This window comes from Nerophis ophidion, linkage group LG09 (genome assembly GCF_033978795.1).
Source record: "Nerophis ophidion isolate RoL-2023_Sa linkage group LG09, RoL_Noph_v1.0, whole genome shotgun sequence".
In the NCBI taxonomy this organism is placed as follows: Eukaryota; Metazoa; Chordata; class Actinopteri; order Syngnathiformes; family Syngnathidae; genus Nerophis; species Nerophis ophidion.
The window spans coordinates 22,123,514-22,144,617 of NC_084619.1; the positions used below are offsets into that span (position 1 = coordinate 22,123,514).

The following is a 21,104-nucleotide window of genomic DNA, read 5'->3' on the forward strand; positions in this document are numbered from 1 at the left end:
ATAGGTGTCAGATAAAAGCTTTAATCTATCCAACCACAGAAAAAAAAGTTTTTTTTCACAGATCTAAGTGTGACAAGTGTGAAAGCAGCCGTAGAATTTAAAAAACACACTCACTATGACTTTTTTTTGGTTTGCATTCAATCAATACTGAGTTGAGTGAGAGGCAGACACCAATCTGGAGGAGTGCATATTAGACTGCTGCAGAACCTGGCTTGGTTAGGGAGAGGCATCGTGACCTTTGCTCTCAATCGCAGATCTTCTTCAGATTGCTGTTTGCTGAGAGCCCCACTTTGTGTTGATTCATATCGGGAGGGTGCTATGCTAAGCAGCAATGCATGAAAAGTTTGCAGTACGAACCGTGAGGTAAGATACACTCCAGGCAGCATGATTAGATCGCAGTGATATTTCAAGAACTATCTGTGCACTTAAATGAACAACAGCCAGCAAAGTTAACTGTTGCCTCGAATGATGCATTTTGTGTCCCAGGTGTCTCAAGCCTACTGAATATTTGAATATAGCAGCATGTTGAAGGGGAACATTATCACCAGACCTATGTAAGCGTTAATATATACCTTGATGTTGCAGAAAAAGGACCATATATTTTTTTAACCGATTTCCGAACTCTAAATGGGTGAATTTTGGTAAATTAAATGCCTTTCTATTATTCGCTCTCGGGGCAATGACGTCACAACGTGACATCATCTAGGTAGTCAATCCGCCATTTTCTCAAACACATTACACACACAAGTCAAATCAGCTCTGTTATTTTCCGTTTTTTCGACTGTTTTCCGTACCTTGGAGACATCATGCCTCGTCGGTGTGTTGTCGGAGGGTGTAACAACACGATCAGGGACGGATTCAAGTTGACTTACGTGGAGTGTGCATCGATTAGCACGGCAAGCTAATCGATGCTAACATGCTATTTAGGCTAGCTGTATGTACATATTGCATCGTTATGCCTCATTTGTAGCTATATTTGCATCCAGCCTTTCCCTCCACCCACATTTAATGCAAAAAAACACATACCAATCGACGGATTCAAGTTGCACCGCACCAGTGTCAAAAGATCAGAAAGTCCCTCGTCTGCACATTTTACCGGCGATGCTACGAAAGATATGGCACAGAGATGTATGGATACCCTGCGACACTTAAAGCAGATGCATTTCCAGCGATAAAGTCAACGAAATCACAAAGGTGAGTTTTGTTGATGTTATTGACTTATGTGCTAATCAGACATATTTGGTCGCGGCATGACTGCCAGCTAATCGATAATAACATGCTATTTAGGCTAGCTGTATGTACATTTGTAGCTATATTTTCATCCAGCCTTTCCCTCCACCCACATTTAATGCCAAACAAACACTTACCAATCGACTGATTTAAGTTGCTCCTGCACATTTTACCGGCATGGCACAGAGATGTATGGATACCCTGCGACACTCAATCGTTGGTTAGAAGGTGATCGCCGAATAGCTTCAATAGCTATTCGCTCAATAGCTTCAGTTTCTTCTTCAATTTCGTTTTCGCTATCTGCCTCCAAACTCCAACCATCCGTTTCAATACATGCGTAATCTGTTGAATCGCATGAGCCGCTGAAATCCGAGTCTGAATCCGAGCTAATGTCCCTATATGTTGCTGTGCTATCCGCCATGTTGGCATCACTAAATGACGTCACAGGAAAATGGACGACGGATTTAAAGATAGCGAAAATCAGGCACTTTAAAGCCTTTTTTCGGGATATTCCATGATGGGTAAAATTTTGAAAAAAACTTTGAAAAATAAAATAAGCCACTGGGAACTGATTTTTATTGGTTTGAACCTTTCTGAAATTGTGATAATGTTCCCCTTTAAAAAAAAACTCTAATCTTGTCTTTTACCTTCACAATAGAAGCAAGGACTAAGTCTGTTTGTTTTATTAACACCCAAATATTTCATGGAATAATTTGATGAGCTCATCTACTCTGAGATATCCCAAACTCCTCTCTTTATGAAACAGAAAAAATAAATAAATAAATAAATAGTAGCCAACAATATAACTGAGAGCTTTCATCTCACTTTTGGGGCGATGATTATTTCAATCATGTCACTGAAGAAGTCAAATTTCAGAAAAGAACAGTGAGGTTCGGGCAGTGGCGTCCCAGCTTCCTCCCTATTATTCCAACACCACGGTTGGCTGCTTGAGATTCCCTTCACTGCTTTGATGATAATGTGCTTGGGCAGGCCAGTAAAGTAATGGCCATTTCTCAGTGTGGCACAGTGCAAGGTTGCTCTGCACTTCACGCTCATGTTTCTAACATTGCATTCAGCACGGACACTTGGAGCGCAATATACTGTACACTTAAATCTGCCAGGAATCCATAAAAATATATTGATGGCCCTTATGCCAACTTGCAACATCAGTTACTATAGTAATATAACAAAAAACAGTAGGGGGGGAAATGAAGGCATTCACTTACCACCACCTCCTCCCAGAAGACTGGAATTTGCTGAAAAGAGAGAGAAAACATGTCAGGCAAACATCTTGTATTTTATTTTCTAAATGCGCATTCTCACGATATATGATGGACCGCTAAGAAGAAAGATTGAGAGAGAAGCTACTGGTGTCATTTGGACACTATTATGTTCATGTAGGAATATTGACATTTGTTCGTTCAAATTAAGAAAATTGGGGATTGCGGAGCAATTCAGTTAGACAATTGCTGAGTTGCTTAAAAATCGACATAATACAACAATTTTTCAGTAAAAGTAATTAAAAAGGGCCTGTTGTGCAATTTGTAAGCAAATTGTCGAACAGTTTTAGAACAACCTTTCTCAACGAGCTATTGCAAGGAATTTAGAGATTTTACCATCTATGGTCCATAAATCATCAAAAAGTTCAGAGAATCTGAAGAAATCACTGCACGTAAGCGGTGATGTTATGGACTTTTGATCCCTCAGGCGGTACAGCATCAAAAACCGACATCAGTGTGTAAAGGATATCACCACATGGACTCAGTAACACTTCATAAAACCACTGTCAGTAACTACAGTTGGTCGCTACATCTGTAAGTGCAAGTTAAAAGTCTACTATGCAATGCCAAAGCCATTTATCAACAATATCCTGAAATGCCCCCGGCTTGGCTGGGCCCGAGCTCACCTAAGATGGACTGTCGCAAAGTGAAAAAGTGTTCTGTGGTCTGACGAGTCCACATTTCAAATTATATTTGGAAACAGAGGATGTGGTGTCCTCCAGAACAAAGAGGACAATAACCAATCTGATTCTTATAGGCGCAAAGCTCAAAAGCCAGCATCTGTGATGGTATGGGGGTGTATTAGTGCCCAAGGCATGGGTAACTTACACATCTGTGAAGGCACCATTAATGCTGAAAGGTACATACAGCTTTTGGAACAACATACGTTGTCATCCAAGCAACGTTATCATGGATGCCCCTGCTTATTTCAGCAAGACAAGTGTTACAACAGCGTGGCTTTGTAAAAAAAGAGTGCGGGTACTTTCCTGGCCCGTCTGCAGTCCACACCTGTCTCCCATGGAAAATGTGTGGCGCTTTATGAAGCGTAAAATACGACAGCGGAGACCCCGGACTGTTGAACGACTGAAGCTCTACATAAAAAAAAATGGGAAAGAATTCCACTTTTAAAGCTTCAACAATTAGTTTCCTCAGTTCCCAAACGTTTATTGAGTGTTGTTGAAAGAAAATGTGAACATGCCCTTTCCCAACTACTTTGGCACGTGAAATTCCATAAAATTTTAAGTTAATTATTATTTGCAAAAAAAAAATTAAGTTTATGAGTTTGAACATCCAATATCTTGTCTTTGTAGTGCATTCAATTGAATATGGGTTGAAAAGGATTTGCAAATAATTGTATTCCATTTATATTTACATCTAACACAATTTCCCAACTCATATGGAAACGGGGTTTGTAGAAGTAGTCATCAACTTAAAGTGCCGTCTTTGGGAATTGTGATAGAGATCAATCTGGATTCATGAACTTAATTCTAAACATTTCTTCACAAAAAAAGACATTTTTAACATCAATATTTATGGAACATGTCCACAAAAATTCTAGCTGGCAACACAGAATATTGCATTGTTGTATTTCTTTTCACAGTTTATGAACTTACATTCATATTTTTTGAAGTATTATTCAATAAATATATTCATAAAATATTTTTGAATCATTGCTATTTTTAGAATATTTTAAATAAATCTCACGTACCCCTTGGCATACCTTCAAGTACCCCCAGGGGTAGGCGTACCCCCATTTGTGATCACTGATTTAGTGCATACAAATGTTCTGTAAGGGGAGGCAGGTGAGACCGATCTGCCAGAGATGTATTCAGTAGAAAGCGTATCATATGACAATTAACTAATTTTGGTTTTGCTCTATCAGAGACATCAGTTCCACTTGAAAAAGGGGAAGATTAGAGGATGGGATTTAAAATACAGCAGTTAATTTGGGTATTACAGACAGTAGGAAGTCTGCGTGTTTGAAGTGTGGTTCACACGACGGGCACTGGAACAATCATACTGCAAAATATCGCTTTAATGATCCTCCATTGCAGCTATATCATTAGCAGTCAAAAGTAGCGCTTTAAAAGTGTATTATTTCTCTCAACGACAACAACGAAAAACCAGTGCACCACCAGCAACAGATAATGAACATGTGGTGTCGGGGAGAGCAGCACAATCACAGGCAGGCAGCAGGGTACTTGTAGAGCTTTCACCACTTTCTGTGGCACCATCATGGCTTTGCATTGTTGTCCCTGAGCAGCACGTAAGCGTGGGCACAGGGACAAAAGAAAGCTCTCCCGCTGCAGAATTTGCCTCATCAAAGGCCTTTTGTTATTTTGTGTGTGTGCACATACAGTCGCTGCATAACATAACATAACAATCTCTGACAAAGATATACTGACACTCCACGGTCGTGTTTACAATGGTGCTTCTGTTTTGGGGTGTTGTTTTTTTTTTTCCTGGGAAGAAAGATCACTCACTCAGGACTTTTTGGATTTTTGATTGATTGATACTTTTATTAGTAGATTGCACAGTTCAGTACATATTCCGTACAATTGACTACTTAATGGTAACACCCGAATACGTTTTTCAACATGTTTAAGTCGGGGTCCACGTTAATCAATTCATGACTCTCTGTCAACTATTATAACAATATGGTAATTATGGTTATTTCCAATTATGATTCAGAATGACAGAAAAGAGACACATTTTATTGGGAAAGACGCAAGCTATAGTGCATTTTGGTTAATGGGATAATTGTTAGGTGCATTGCCACCCATTCATTTTGCACACAATGAAAGTGATAGTTTCAGCACTCACCTAAAAACGAGTGCATGTGAAGTTTTTTCTAAGAAAAAAAAAAAAAAGTCTATCATCATTGTCTTGTCACCTGGGGAGACTTCTTATTCCTGATCTATTAAAACACTGGGGTTTAATTACTTGACATTATGGAAATGCATACCAGAGGGGGTCCGCTTCATTTACTCCACACCTAATCAGAGAATAAAGATGTGGGTTCTAATCAGTCTGACAAATCTTGAGTGTGTGTGGTGGGTGTGTGTGTGTGTGTGTGTGTGTGTGTTTGTGTGTTCTTTTATTTCTACCCTTCTTGAGGCACGAAGAAGGACATCATTATATATCCAGAAAGGGTAGTTCTAAAGAGGTAGGCATTTTTTGTCAGGTCTCAAGAAGGTATGAAACCCAAGATTATGTGTGTGTGTGTGTGTGTGTGTGTGTTCTTGTATTTCTACCCTTCTTGAGGCACGAAAAAGGAAATCATTATATATCTAGAAAGGGTGGTCCTAAAGAGGTAGGCATTTTTTGTCAGGTCTCAAGAAGGTATGAAACACAAGATTATGTGTGTGTGTGTGTGTGTGTGTGTGTGTGTGTGTGTGTGTGTGTGTGTGTGTGTGTGTGCGTGTGGGTGTGTGTGTGTTCTTTTATTTCTACCCTTTTTGAGGCAGGAAAAAGGAAATCATTATATATCTAGAAAGTGTGGTCCGAAAGAGGTAGGCATTTTTCTCAGGTCTCAAGAAGGTATGAAACACAAGAATGCGTGTGTGTGTATGTGTGTTCTTGTATTTCTACCCTTCTTTAGACACGAAGAAGGACATCTTTATATACCTAGAAAGGGTGGTCCTAAAGAGGGAGGCATTTTTCTCAGGTCTCAAGAAGGTATGAAACACAAGAATATGTGTGTGTGTGTGTGTGTGTGTGTGTGCGTGTGTGTGTGTGTGTGTGTGTGTGTGTGTGCGTGTGTGTGTGCGTGTGTGTGTGTGTGTGCGTGTGTGTGTTCTTGTATTTCTTCCCTTCTTGAGACAAAAAGAAGGACATCTTTATATACCTAGAAACGGTGGTCCTAAAGAGGTAGGCATTTTTCTCAGGTCTCAAGAAGGTATGAAACACAAGAATATGTGTGTGTGTGTGTGTGTGGACCTTTTTAAGCACATATCCCCATTCAGATAAGGTTCAGCAGCCATATCATCTCCAATATGTTGGTTTACTATGAATACATATGTGAGGTAGGGACTAAGGCCCTGTTTATACCAAGCCGGATAAGGTTATCCAGGGTAAATCACACCTAACCTTATCCGTGTCCACACACAACAATGCCACCGTTTAAAACCCCCGCACCCCTCTGTCCGCCGGCGCAACGCGACCTTGTACACGTGCACGGAAAATGTGCACGTCATTATTCACCGGCAGTGTTGTTTTGTGTGCAAGTTCTTGAATTTTATTTATCTGAACAATATCTAGTGTTAACTGGAATCTAATGTGCTGTGGGGCTCTATTGTAGTGAATCACACCTGAGTCATCATAAATTAATCAAATCTTTATTAGACACATAAACAATGTGATAAAGAACATTTTACATCATTCAAACTAGGGATCTAGATATCTGGTCAGGCCAATCCTCACTCTTTTGCTTTCACCTTCATTCTCCATTCGTTTTTGGTGACTTTATATACTCTGGACCTAGACATTGAGTCTGCAACATACATGGCGGACAATAACTGATACAGTCTGCTTTACCAGTGTAAATGCAATCGCCATTTTCCTCGACAGCCAGGTAATACAAAGCACACACTACCATTGTTATCACATCCACGGGAGCTTGCATTCTCGTTGTCTCTCCTTCGACAAATGGACAATGTTTTTTGGTAAGTAGAATCACAGCTGACCTGGATTTCGAAAGTTCTCTTGCTGTCTGAGATGTGTTGTATCCAAAATAGCTGCAATCGCTTTCTCTTAAGATATTCATGTGAGATTTCCACAAGCGTCTGTACACGAAGAAGGAGAAACACGGCATGTCTAGATGACTTGCCTCCATATTTCCAGTGGTTAGCTCCAAGTTACGAAACCAATTTATTATGAAGCTGGCGGTGGCGCGTTCTTTCTGATGTCACTTCCTGTGTGGATGCGGTCTTTCTGGCGTCACTTCCTCTCAAAACCCAGTGTATAAACAATCAATGAGTCCATACAAAGATAAGTGTCGGAGATTCAAGAAATATACGGCTGACTTACCCGTGTTAGCATTTGTCCAGGGAGGGGGATCTTAAACGATGATTTAGTGTGGTTAAAACGGGGCTTAGGTTAAATAATTATTCATTTAAGGGGTTAAACGACTTAGTGTAGACATGGCCTAAAAATGCAATTTTCAGGTATTTTAATTTATTTTCTTCAACCCATCTCCTTTCTTTTAATTGTCCCAATGTCATGTTTGTGCAGTTTATTTTTAAGCACACTGTTCTGCATATGCGCACACATGTCTGCAACTAAAAAACTAACTAAATTGCCAACATGATGAGGAAAAGAGACAGCTGAGAGCAGGGATCTCTTCATTTTAGGCACTAAAGTCCTGTGCCTTACTCACTGCGACCTGGCTCAGAGGTGCTTCAATTATCCTGAGTGAAAATCAAAACAAAAATCCATATTTGGCCACATTAACCCCTTAATGCATATTTTATAGAGAGTCTATTAATTATAAATAGCTCGAGTCGCTGTTTGCACCTGCCCGGGGCAAACTCAGACTATCTTGCAGTGAATCAACACATGTATGCCTTTAGGGAAATATGAAAAAAGCCAATAATATGTAATTTAAAAAAACCTTTATTCTACAGTGGTTTCAAAAGACCTAATGATGCAAATCAACGTTCTTTACTTATTGGTACAAATTGTTGCGTATTTGGGATCTGCATGAGGACTGAAAAATTAAAATCAAACCGTAGAGACATGGTGGTGATATTTATAAAACAATCTTGCCTTCCTTCCTACTACTGCAGAAAGAGCTGTTTGGAATTTGCTCCATTGGTGACATTTTTGTCGTATGTGACGTCAGCGGATTGTCCATCTTTGGTAGAAACGTACGCAGAGAGCGTACCACGCAGTTGTCTACAAGCTCCTTCTTTTTGACTATCCTCATGTTGTGGGGCAAACTGGCTCACACATGCATCCTCCGCTGTTGCCGTTTCCAATATGAAGTAGCGTATAGTTGGTTCTTACATACAGTGGGGCAAAAAAGTATTTAGTCAGCCACCGATTGGGCAAGTTCTCCCACTTAAAATGATGACAGAGGTCTGTAATTTTCATCATAGGTACACTTCAACTGTGAGAGACAGAATGTGAAAAAAAATCCAGGAATTCACATTTTAGGAATTTTTAAAAATGTACTTGTAAATTATGGTGGAAAATAAGTATTTGGTCAACCACTCAAAACTCTCACTGATGGAAGGAGGTTTTGGCTCAAAATCTCACGATACATGGCCCCATTCATTCTTTCCTTAACACGGATCAATCGTCATGTCCCCTTAGCAGAAAAACAGCCCCAAAGCATGATGTTTCGACCCCCTTGCTTCACAGTAGGTATGGTGTTCTTGGGATGCAACTCAGTATTCTTCTTCCTCCAAACACGACGAGTTGAGTTTTTACCAAAAAGTTCTATTTTGGTTTCATCTGACCACATGACATTCTCCCAATCCTCTGCTGTATCATCCATGTATCCATTTTGGTAGGATATTCCGGGAGACTCCCGAAATTCAGCACCTCTCCCGGAATAAATTTTCTCCCGAAATTCAGCGGCGCTGGAGGCCACGCCCCCTCGAGTTCCATGCGGACCTGAGAGGGGACAGGCTGTTTTCATGCCCGCTTTCCAACTATATAAACAGCTTGCCTGCCCAATCACGTTACAACATTTACGGATTTTAAGAAAAAACTGCACACACAAGGAGACTAAGCAGAAGAACGAGGAAGTTACAGCCATGGCAACGCCGTGATTCTATGTTGTCTGTCGCCATCTCCTGGTGAATGTTGGCTATATATAGCATTATGGGATTGCTTTTTGATTGGCCAACTATTTATGTGGTGTTAAGCACCTGACGGCAAGTGACTCTCGCCAGTACGCAAATGGCAGAACAAAGGCTACTCAAATAGTGAAAGGTAAGTGTTGTTGGTTTTATTTTAGTAACCAGCAAGCACAGTACAGTTAGTAGAACAACTGTGTTTTTATTACTGTGTATTTGATAGGTGCCGTCTGAAATTCAACTATTTCTTTATTTATATATATATAATAAAATAAATATATAGCTAGAATTCAATGAAAGTCAAGTATTTTATACATATATATATATATATATATATATATATATATATATATATATATATATATATATATATATATATATGTATGTATGTATATATATATATGAAATACTCGAGTTGGTGAATTATACTCCCCTCTTAACCACGCCCCCCCCCACCCCCCACCCCAACAACCCCTCTGCCCCACCCCCGACCACCGCCCACCAACTCCCGAAATCGGAGGTCTCAAGGTTGGCAAGTATAGATAGACGTCAGGCGAGGGACCATAGATAAGAATTTAGTAAATATGAGTTCTGAAAAGCCCAGCGTTTTTGTAAAAGTGTGCGTTTGTAAGGACAAACGTATGCAGGTCAAAACGCACAGAATTTTGTTTTAAAGTATCCATGTTTGTGTGGACATGGCTCACTTATCAGAATGTGATATGTGTCATGGTTGATCCATTTTCATCCATTATGACATAACATAACATTTATAAATCTTAAATGTTGAATGCAGAACATGAAATTGTGTTTTTTTGCTGTTTTCCCCTTTGAAACAGCACAGCCTCATCCCCAGATGATATTTATGAGTCAATACCTCTGCAAGGACAGAGCAGACCACCTATCCACCTCGACAACAATTTGCAATTACATTAGACGAATAGTGTCATTGGATTTTCGAACAATACAATATAAAGGATTATTCTGAGTTAAGATATGAAAGGAAGGTTTGAATGAGCCAGCTAACGAGAACACAGGCTATTAGGAGAGCGCTGTCAGGGGGATGGGCGTCGTTCCAATTGTAACCACAACGTAGGTCATAAATCTGAATGGTTGGACTCCCTGGAGATGGCAGATCATTAGGAACTGCTGGTCCACGACATTAGGCTAACCCATCCAAAATGCCTGCACTGTCACAGTAGGAACTCCCACTTCCTGTCTGCCCTTTGAACCCTCAATCTCCACAGCATCCTGACATCTCCAGCAGCCAAACAGAACACGGAGTGTTAAACTTCTGTGCATTTCCGCAGCAGGGTAAATATTGATTACAGAGCCAGAAGGTACGACAGCTCCAGCTCATGAATCGTGGCACTGCATCAAGACACCCCCGCCCCCACCTCCTAGCCTCAGCATGTGTATATTTGCAAGTGTGTGAGCAGAGTGTGCATGGGAGGCATGCTTCTGGTCTGCCCGGTCGGCGTCATCACCACAGTTGTTGATCATGCAGCTAAGTAGGAAGTTGTGGTGCATGACCACAAAACCATAATTTACTAAACTGATCTATTGCCTGTCCTCTGGTCTTCATCACCTGAAGTGAACTCCTAAAAAATAACCATCACACAACACAAAGAAAGCCCTTTTACAAGTAATACCAGTTTCTCATGGGTTCCCTAACATGTTCAGTAATGCTGTGCCGAGACATGATGGCACAAATGCAGGACTTCAAATATGCTTGTTCACAGCAAATACATGTTTTATTTTCAAACATATCTGTGGATATTCTCATCCATCCAGGTCATTGTAACCTCGGGCATTCAATCGATCGCAACTAGACTGTTTGGTTTGTCTTAGAGCAGGGGTGTCAAACTCAAATACAGAGTGGGCCAAAATTTTAAACTGAACAAAGCCGCGGGCCAAGGTTGAACAAATTAACCTTTTAACAGGGACCCAAACAAGTTTTGCATTGAATATTGAACGAGCAAGGCTTGTATAACTTTATAGTGACATGCAAAATCGATTTTCAAATATTGGAGCATACCGGAAGAGTTACTGCTGCAAGGGGTTCTGGGTATTTGTTCTGTTGTGTTTATGTTGGGTTACGGTGCGGATGTTCTCCCTAAGTGTGGTTGTGATTCTTGTTTGGTGTGGGTTCACAGTGTTTGTAACAGTGTTAAAGTTGTTTATACAGCCACACTCAGTGTGACCTGTATGGCGGTTGACCAAGTATGCCTTGCATTCACTTGTTTGTGTATATTGTCCGCATATAGTATGTGACTGGGCCGACACAATGTTTGTATGGAGAAAAAGCGGTCGGGACGACTGGTTGTAGAGGACGTTGAATGCAGTGCCTTTAAGGCATGTCCCCAATGATGTTTTTGGGTGGAAATCAAGAGAAATTCGGGAGAATGGTTGCCCCGGGTGATTTTCGGCAAGAGCACTGAAATTCGGGAGTCTCCCAGGAAAATCAGGAGGGTTGGTAAGTATGAGTATTAGCGGTGAATGCGGTGTTATAATACCGGCGGGCCAGCTCTAATGTTTATTTGATATTGCCTCAAGGGCCAAACTAAATTACACAGTGGGCCAAATTTGGCCCGCGGGCCAGAGTTTGACACCCATGTCTTAGAGGATATTTTCATCCTTAGGCTTCAAAAGTTCATAGACTCAGATTGGTCCGATCTAGTCTAGCAACTAGTGCCAAAACCCCAAATATTTATACTCCAAAACCAGGAGGATGTGCCTGGGCAAGAAAGTCAAAGTAAGCCATTTGTGTTTTACTTATATAACTGGCAACACTTAAATTGGCAACATTTAATTATATATACGTAGAAGATCTCCACAGAAAAAGAATATTGTAAATGTACAGCAAATTACCAATAATTGCGTTACTTTGACAGCTCTGCAATAAAAGTAAAATACTGTTAAATAGCTTTAAGCTCAGAGGCCTTGTGGTTACAGTGTCAGCCTTGAAATAAACAGATCGTGAGTTCAAACCCCAGCCGAGTCATACCAAATACGATAAAAATGGGACCCATTTCCTCCCTGCTTGGCACTCCGCATCAAGGGTTGGAATTAGGGTTAAATCACCAAAATGATTCCCGAGCTCGGCCACCGCTGCTGCTCACTTCTCCCCTCCCCTCCCTCTGGGTGGAACAAGGGGATGGGTCAAATGCAGAGGGTAACATTATCACACCTAGTGTGTGTTTGACTATTAGTGGTACTTTAACTTTTTAAGTAACATACTTTAATTACAGAACTGTGATTTATGGTTAATTACATTAAAGTTATGACTAAATGCTGTAACTTTACACTTGTAATTCTATAACTACAATAAAGTAAAACAGTTGTATTTTATAGATAATTACAATAACATTTAAACTTTATGTTATAACGTCACAATTGTAATGTTATAGTAATTACTTGCTCGATTTAACAGCATACCATCAATTACCATGAATTGATTAACGTGGATCCGACATAAACAACTTATTCGGGTGTTACCATTTAGTGGTCAATTCTACGGAATATGTACTGAACTGTGTAATCTACTAATAAAAGTATCAATCAATCAATCAATCACAAACTGTGCAAAAGTGCCGATTGTAGTCTACAGAACTCTTTAGGGCACAAATCAGTCTGTATTTAGAGTAAGGAGTTGTCATATTACAAATGACTATTTAATGTACTAATGGGCACATTTATAATAAAATGTAATATTTACATATTTTGATGATTTTAAGCATACGCAGTGCATTAATTTGAAAAACACATCACAACATTCACTTTTCCCCCACACAACTTCACGAATTATTACACGCTGCATACTTTATGAGCGCCAACAAACATAATAAAATCATCACTAACTGTACAAGGTCTGCTGTCATTAGGATGCTGACTGCTAGGATGTTCTTATATTCACATTTAGATGAAGAATGACTCGTAATCCTTTTTCTGTCAAAGTGTACCAACTTGTCGGAATACGTCCTTCTCGTTCTACCATCCAGGTGAGAGCCATGATTTATGACATTTTATTCAAGCGGCGGCACCCAGGCCACATCCGGCCCGCCAAAGCTTTTCATTCTGTCTGCCTAACATCACCCGAATAAGCTTGATGAAAACATTTAAAATAGGGTTGCTCATGGGGAACAGTGAGGCATATGGGTCACAATGAAGCAGCAGTGGGCTAATAAATAATCTACATCCATCCATCCACCGTAAATTGCAGAAATCTTACTTTTAACAACAACTGTACAACAAAGTATGAATGTTCTCGGGACAATGTAGCCAGACCTTTTAAGCAAAGGACATGTGGTTCCAGACAATATATGGGGTAAAAAACTATTTAGTCAGCCACCGATTGTGCAAGTTCTCCCACTTAAAATGATGACAGAGGTCTGTAATTTTCATCATAGGTACACTTCAACTGTGAGAGACAGAATGTCCCCAAAAAAATTAGGAATTCACATTGTAGGAATTTTAAATAATTTATTTGTAAATTATGGTGGAAAATAAGTATTTGGTCAACCATTCAAAGCTCTCATTGATGGAAGGACGTTTTGGCTTAAAATCTCACGATACATGGCACCATCCGTTCTTTTCTTAACACGGATCAATTGTCCTCTCCCCTTAGCAGAAAAACAGCCCCAAAGCATGATGTTTCCACCCCCATGCTTCACAGTAGTTATGGTGTTCTTGGGATGCAACTCAATATTCTTCTTCCTCCAAACACGACAAGTTGAGTTTATACCAAAATGGATACATGGAGGATACAGCAGAGGATTGGGAGAATGTCATGTGGTCAGATGAAACCAAAATAGAACTTTTTGGTATAAACTCAACTGTCTCTCACAGTTGAAGTGTACCTATGATGAAAATTACAGACCTCTGTCATCATTTGGACAATCGGTGGCTGACTAAATACTTTTTTGCCCCACTGTGTGTGTGTATATATATATATATATATATATATATATATATATATATATATATATATATATATATATATATATATATATATATATATATAAACACACACGGTATATAAAGTATACATTTTTTTGTCTACTTTATACCTTTGTTTTCAACCTTTTTGTGCCCCTGTATGCATTATCCTTTCCATCCTTTGTAACTGAGCTACTGTGTGGAAATAAATCAAACTGAGAAAGGAAAATACTTAGAATAATGAACTTATTGACAGTCCAGTGTGAAAGCCAATATGTTTATCTTGCAATTAAGCAAACGCAGTCTCAAAGGAATATAAGCCGTGGAGGCACTTTCAGAGGAAACATTCAAAATGGCCTCTTGAACCTGCGGCCCTCTTCATTATCTAGTTGAATAGCCCTGATTTATGATCCACAATAAAGTTTGACGAGCAAGGAAACGAGGAAGCAGCTGGCCAGTCGATCATGTCAACATTGGCACTCAAGCTCGTGATCACGGCTCCGCTATAAATAGTTTGTCTGCGTTAGCGCTTATAATAGCAGTAGCACTAATACTTGGTTAATGTTCAAGTCACCAAATGTAAATGGAGTATTGTTGTTTTAGTTTGTTTTTTTTTTAATGGGTTTTATGGGCAGAACAGAGGACCTCCCATTAGTTCAACTGTAAGTGCATTTATGAATTAGAATGCATTAAAAAAAATTACATCTGTCGCCATGTCTTTCATATGGATTTTGAAAGATAAGTAGAATTCCCCCAAAAAGTTGGTTCTTCACTCGTCAATTCCATCATTTTAAATTCCACATACAGTTATACTAAAGGTTTTTAGTGTTGCACACAAATATTTTCAATTTAGTTTTCCCTCCAGGTTGTATTTTTCCTCTCTGAAATGAAAAAAATGTTGCATGCTCTGGTAGGTCAATAGTTGATTGCTTTTTACGTAACTTTGGTGGTTTGGAATTGTACACGAACAATTAGTGAATAAGGTGAAAGTCTTGAGTGTTTCAACTGAGATATCACAGTGGTTTTCACAAATGTCTCATTTGTGATCTTTCTTGCTTTTGCAGGGTCCAAAATACCTTTTTCATTCTTTTCACCTAAACCTCATCAAATATACCAAAAATCACTTCATATTCTTTACTGCTGACTCGTGTTACCATATTTGTGAAGTGAATTATATTCATATAGCGCTTTTCTCTAGTGATTCAAAGCGTTTTACATAGTGAAACCTAATATCTAAGTTACATTTAAACCAGTGTGGGTGGCACTGGGAGCAGGTGGGTAAAGTGTCTTGCCCAAGGACACAACGGCAGTGACTAGGATGGCGGAAGCGGGAATCGAACCTGCAACCCTCTAGTTGCTGGCAAGGCAGCTCTACCAACCGAGCTATACTGAGAAATCACAATGAGTGAGTCAGTATAGCTATTTGAGTCATTGTGTAGGCATATGGGGAAACTACAAATGTGCGCTTCATTCAATAACTGTGTTACAAAAAGGATCAATTAGAATAATACATAATGTTGGATATAGAGAACATACAAACCCTTTATCTATTAAATCACACATATTGAAATTCAACGATTTGGTGCTTTTGCAAACAGCTAAAATTATGTACAAAGCAAACTATAACCTGCTACCCAATAATATATAACAATTATTCTCAACAAAAGAGAAACATAACATTAGAGGAAAATGTAATTTAAACATTGGTATGCTCCTACAACACTTAAAACCTTTCAGATATCAGTATGTGGAATTAAACTATGGAATGGATTAACCAAATAAACCAAACAAAGCACCAATATGATTCAGTTTAAGAGACTGTTCAAACTAAAAGTGTTCACAAAGTATGCAGAACAAGAATTATGATGAACATCATGCACCCTTTTATTTCTTTTTTTAATTGGGACAAATATTATTTATGTATTTAATATGTGTTTTCTTACCATGGTATATTATTTATTTGTTCACTGTTCTGTTATAGAGAACAAAGAAATTGGCTAAAGTTGCTATGGTATGAAAAGGGGTAGGATTAAATAAGGTCTGCTTCTTCTTACTCCCTTTCGGACGTGCCGTGATGAAACAACTGGATTAGTGTGATGTATTACAATGTACATTATGTAGGGGTGTAACGGTACACAAAAAATTCGGTTCGGTAAGTACCTCGGTTTAGAGGTCACGGTTCGGTTCATTTTCGGTACAGTAAGAAAAAAACAAAATATACATTTTTTGGTTATTTATTTACCAAATTTGTAAACAATGGCTTGATCCGTTTAACATTGGGAACACTATAATAATTCTGCCCACGTTAATCCACATTAAACTGCCTCAAGTTGTTGCTTGGATGAAATAAAATGACAAATTTTCTTCTACATATTAAAAGTGCAACATTAAACAGTTTCAAGTCAACTCATCATGCTTGATTTATTACAGCATTGGGGAAGCCTGTAGTTGATTTTTTATTATGTAAATGTTATATTTGTATCAACATGTGATAGCAGGGACCCTGCCATTCAAAACTAGGCTGCTATATTACTAATGATGCATGTAACTATAGCTCAAAAATAGTACAATAGCAATAGGAGAGACTATTCATCCTTAAACACCATGGAGTTCATGTTTGCTTTATGATGCACTTACATTGTTATATCAACTATTAGAGACAGAAGCACGCACGCACGCACGCACGCACGCACGCACGCACGCACGCACGCACGCACACCAGCACGCACGCACGCACGCACGTGCACGTGCACGCGCACGCGCACACGCACACGCGCGCACACACACACACACACACACACACACACACACACACACACACACACACACAGACACACACACACACACACACACACACACACACACACACACACACACACACACACACACACACCGCAAAATGAGCTAACGTTACGCTAAAAGCTAACTAGCCTTCACCTAAAGCCTGGACTGCGAGTGAGTCAACGGGCTCATAGTGACGTTTAGAAAGTAGTTGACTTGGAAGTGTTTAGTGTAATTTGGAGAGTCCGTTGCTCACCTGCTAAACGCCTATCTGCTCGACGCTGAAGCGTTGACTAGATGCGCTCTGAATACGCACTGCTGATTGGCTTGTTATCGCTACGGTTGTAACCAATCAGATTGTTGTGTGGGCGGGACAATGCTGGGTGCTGTGTACAGACAGAGGCAGAACGGAGCGGAGCAGCTTGTTAAGACTTTAGCATAGGCGGCTACTTCATATATTCGTGTGGAACTCATTCGGTACTCCTCCGCACCGAACCGGAACCCCCATACCGAAACGGTTCAATACAAATACACGTAACGTTAAACCCCTAACAGTATGGTATGCATGTTCGAAACAAACTGAAACTGAACTGAACTGAAATATCATCCACAGTTTCAGTTGACTATTTAAAGTAAAGTGTTGATTTGTGGCATCACAAAGAGTTTGATTGCCATTGTTGACATGAAGAAAAAGAACTTGTATTAATCAGTCGTATACTACAGGCCGACATTTAGGCTCGTCCTCTGTTCTGATCTGTTGTCCAACGTGTCAGCCCATAAAGTTGATGTTTAGAGAGTTTGTCAAGTGAATGTTTTTCCGCCCACTTTATATTTTGTGTGGAATAAGACACACATTTTTTTTTTCCACTCCAACAACCTCCCTAACAAGCACCGCTACCGGGCCTGTGCAGTGTGCCCACACGCGATCACATGCACGGTACCCGCCTCAATGTGCATGCAAGACAGCACACAGCAGCACCACTGGAAACGTCCAGGCTCGGATTCGATATCAAGAGTTTTGTGTAGACTTGTGGCATCTCAAACCTCTTCAATAACAGCTACTTTTCTTAATTTGAATTTCAACTGCGTCCGACTCACACAAAATAGGAATAAAACCTAACCAAGTATCAGTTGTGGGATGAAGGATAGGAGGCAGCCGTATGTCTTATTTGTGGTGTATTAAAAATGCATGCTACACCACACACGCTGTCTCGCCTGATGAAAGCGGTTAGGCGTTTTTTTTTTTTGTTCTTTGTAGCTCATAGTGGTCCCAGAGGAGGCTGAGAGAGGCAGACGAACTTAGAGGTGGCACTATCCCAACAGCGTAGGCTCTCTCTCTCTCTTTCGCTCTCTCTCACACACACACACACACACACACACACACACACACACACACACACACACAAACGCAGACGCACGCATACATGAATAAAAGCCTGATTCATGCTTAAAGTAGGCCCAAATGTGCAGCGCAAATGAAATGATGCAACCGTGACAACTTCAGTGTGCAAAACACTGCATCAGAATATAAACTCAATATTTTACGCAATACCAGCTGCACGTCATGTACAGCGGAATTGTATTTCCAAAACATAAAATAGCAACATCAACTGTATTACATTTCAGACTTTTTTTCAGTCATCAAAATCTCAATACTTGTATTGTTTTGTCTTAAAGCATTATACCAAAGCGCTTTTGAGATAATTGTGGAAAAGTGCAGTATGAATATGATTCATTTAATTCATTCAGTATGATCCCGTTTAGCAGAGGCTTGAACATTGGGGAGGCAACCCAAAATGTTGAAAGAGCCATATTGGACCGAAAATAAAAGAAATAAAAACTGTCTGGAACCGCAAAAAATTAAAAACCTTATATAAGTGTTATAATGAAGGCAACACATGATGTAAGTGTCTCTATTAGCTATATTAGCCTACTATCAAAGGCTGACGCAAATCTTCATTGACAAAAATGTTGTATTTTAATTTTTATTCTACACGTTTGCAACATTGGAAATCATCAGTAAAATGGAGGCTTCAGACAGAATGAGATAACTTCTAGAAATTAGAATGGCCAAAAGGTGTACATGTGTGTGTCCAAGTAAAAGGAAACGGCAGGCTGTTTTCTTCTAATGCAGTGGTTCTCAAATGGGGGTATGCGTACCCCTGGGGGTACTTGAAGGTATGCCAAGGGGTACGTGAGATTTTTTTAAAATATTCTAGTAATAGCACAAATTCAAAAATCTTTTATAAATATTTTTATTGAATAATACTTCAACAAAAAATGAATGTAAGTTCATAAACTGTGAAAAGTAATGCAACAATACAATATTCAGTGTTGACAACTAGATTTTTTGTGGACATGTTCCATGACTATTGATGTTAAAGATTTCTTTTTTTGTGAAGACAGGTTTAGAATTAAGTTCATGAATCCAGATGGATCTCTATTACAATCCCCAAAGAGGACACTTTAAGTTGATGATTACTTCTATGTGTAGAAATCTGCATTTATAATTGAATCACTTGTTTTTTTGTCAAGAACTTTTTAGTTATTTTTATATCTTTTTTTCCAAATACTTAAAAAAAACCCACTACAAATGAGCAATATTTTGTACTCTTATACAATTTAATAAATAAGAAACTGAAGACAATTTAATAAATCAGAAACTGTATAATAAATTAATCAGAAACTGTATTTTACTTCTTTACCTATTTTTTTCAACCAAAAATGCTTTGCTCTGATTAGGGGGTACTTGAATAAAAAAAAAAATTCACAGGGGGTACATCATTGAAAAAAGGTTGAGAACCACTGTTCTAATGGATGTATTACAATCATGGCAAGCTGATTAATGTTTGCTGTGGTCTGGAACAACATGGCACACAAACAATAATCAGACATGCAGCCAATATTATACACAAATAATGTGTCATGAGACGTGCAAATATAACTTAAATACACAGAGGACATAAGTAAAGAAAATTAAATGAGCTCAAATATACCTACAAACGAGGCATAATGACGCAATATTTACATACAGCTAGCCGAGATAGCATGTTTGCATTGATTAGCTGGCAGTAATGGATTGACCAAATATGCCTGCACTCCACCAAATAGATAAAATCTCACCTTTGTGCATTCACGCACAGCACAAAAAGTTTGGTGGACAAAATGAGACAAAGAAGAAGAAACATAAAACATGCATTTCTGTTCTGCTGTTGTGTGTTTTAGAAATGTTCACACGTCCGCCATTGTAGTCTGACACTGTAGTCAATAAGCGCCTTCCTTTTCTCTATTATTTTGTTGTGGGGCGTTCATCCTCAGCTGTCGCCATTTCTATTATATAGTAACGTAGACTTCTAAATCATATCTGTCAGTAAACTCGTTAAGGGAGCGCTAAAAGCTACCGGTACGACAAAGATGACAGGGAGAAGACGCAGTCGAAGTGGAGCCACGTAAATAAGACCGCCAACAAAACAACACATCCTGAAGAGACGGTCAGAAAGCTACTTGAAGATGGACTGTAGAACATAACTTATGCAACATTTTGACCAAAAGAACCACCATTAAATGCTATGTAAACCACAAGGAAGTGTTTCGAATGTTAAAAAAAAACGGCTCCTATGATCAGATCAGGGCAAATTAAGGCCCGGGGGCCACATATGGCCCATTGAGCTTTTCAATCCGGCCCGCCGGACTTCCCTAAATAATTTTTTTTAGATCTTTAAAGGGGAACATTATCACAATTTCTGAAGGGTTAAAACCAATAAAAATCAGTTCCCAGTGGCTTATTTTATTTTTCGAAGTTTTTCTAAAAATTTTACCCATCATGCAATATCCCGAAAAACGGCTTCTAAGTGCCTGATTTACACCATCGCTATATCTACCCGTCTATTGTCCTGTGACGTCACTGCGTGAAGGCAGCAAAAAAAAAAAACATGGCAGATAGCACAGAAAGGTATAGCATAGTAGCTCAGATTCAGACTCAGATTTCAGCGCCGTAAGTGATTCAACAGATTACGCATGTATTGAAATGGATGGTTGGAGTATGGAGACAGGTACCGAAAACAAAATTAAAGAA

General features: G+C 39.3%; 1 protein-coding gene across 1 annotated transcript in view; it reads right to left on the reverse strand.

Moving 5' to 3' along the window:
- Positions 1 to 21,104, reverse strand: part of macrod2 (mono-ADP ribosylhydrolase 2) — a 1,231,520-nt gene that overhangs the window by 994,079 nt on the left and 216,337 nt on the right. Inside the window, exon 4 of the mRNA XM_061910570.1 lies at positions 2,457 to 2,486. Within this exon, the coding sequence (XP_061766554.1) occupies positions 2,457 to 2,486 (30 nt within the window). The remainder of the gene's footprint in view (positions 1 to 2,456; positions 2,487 to 21,104) is intronic.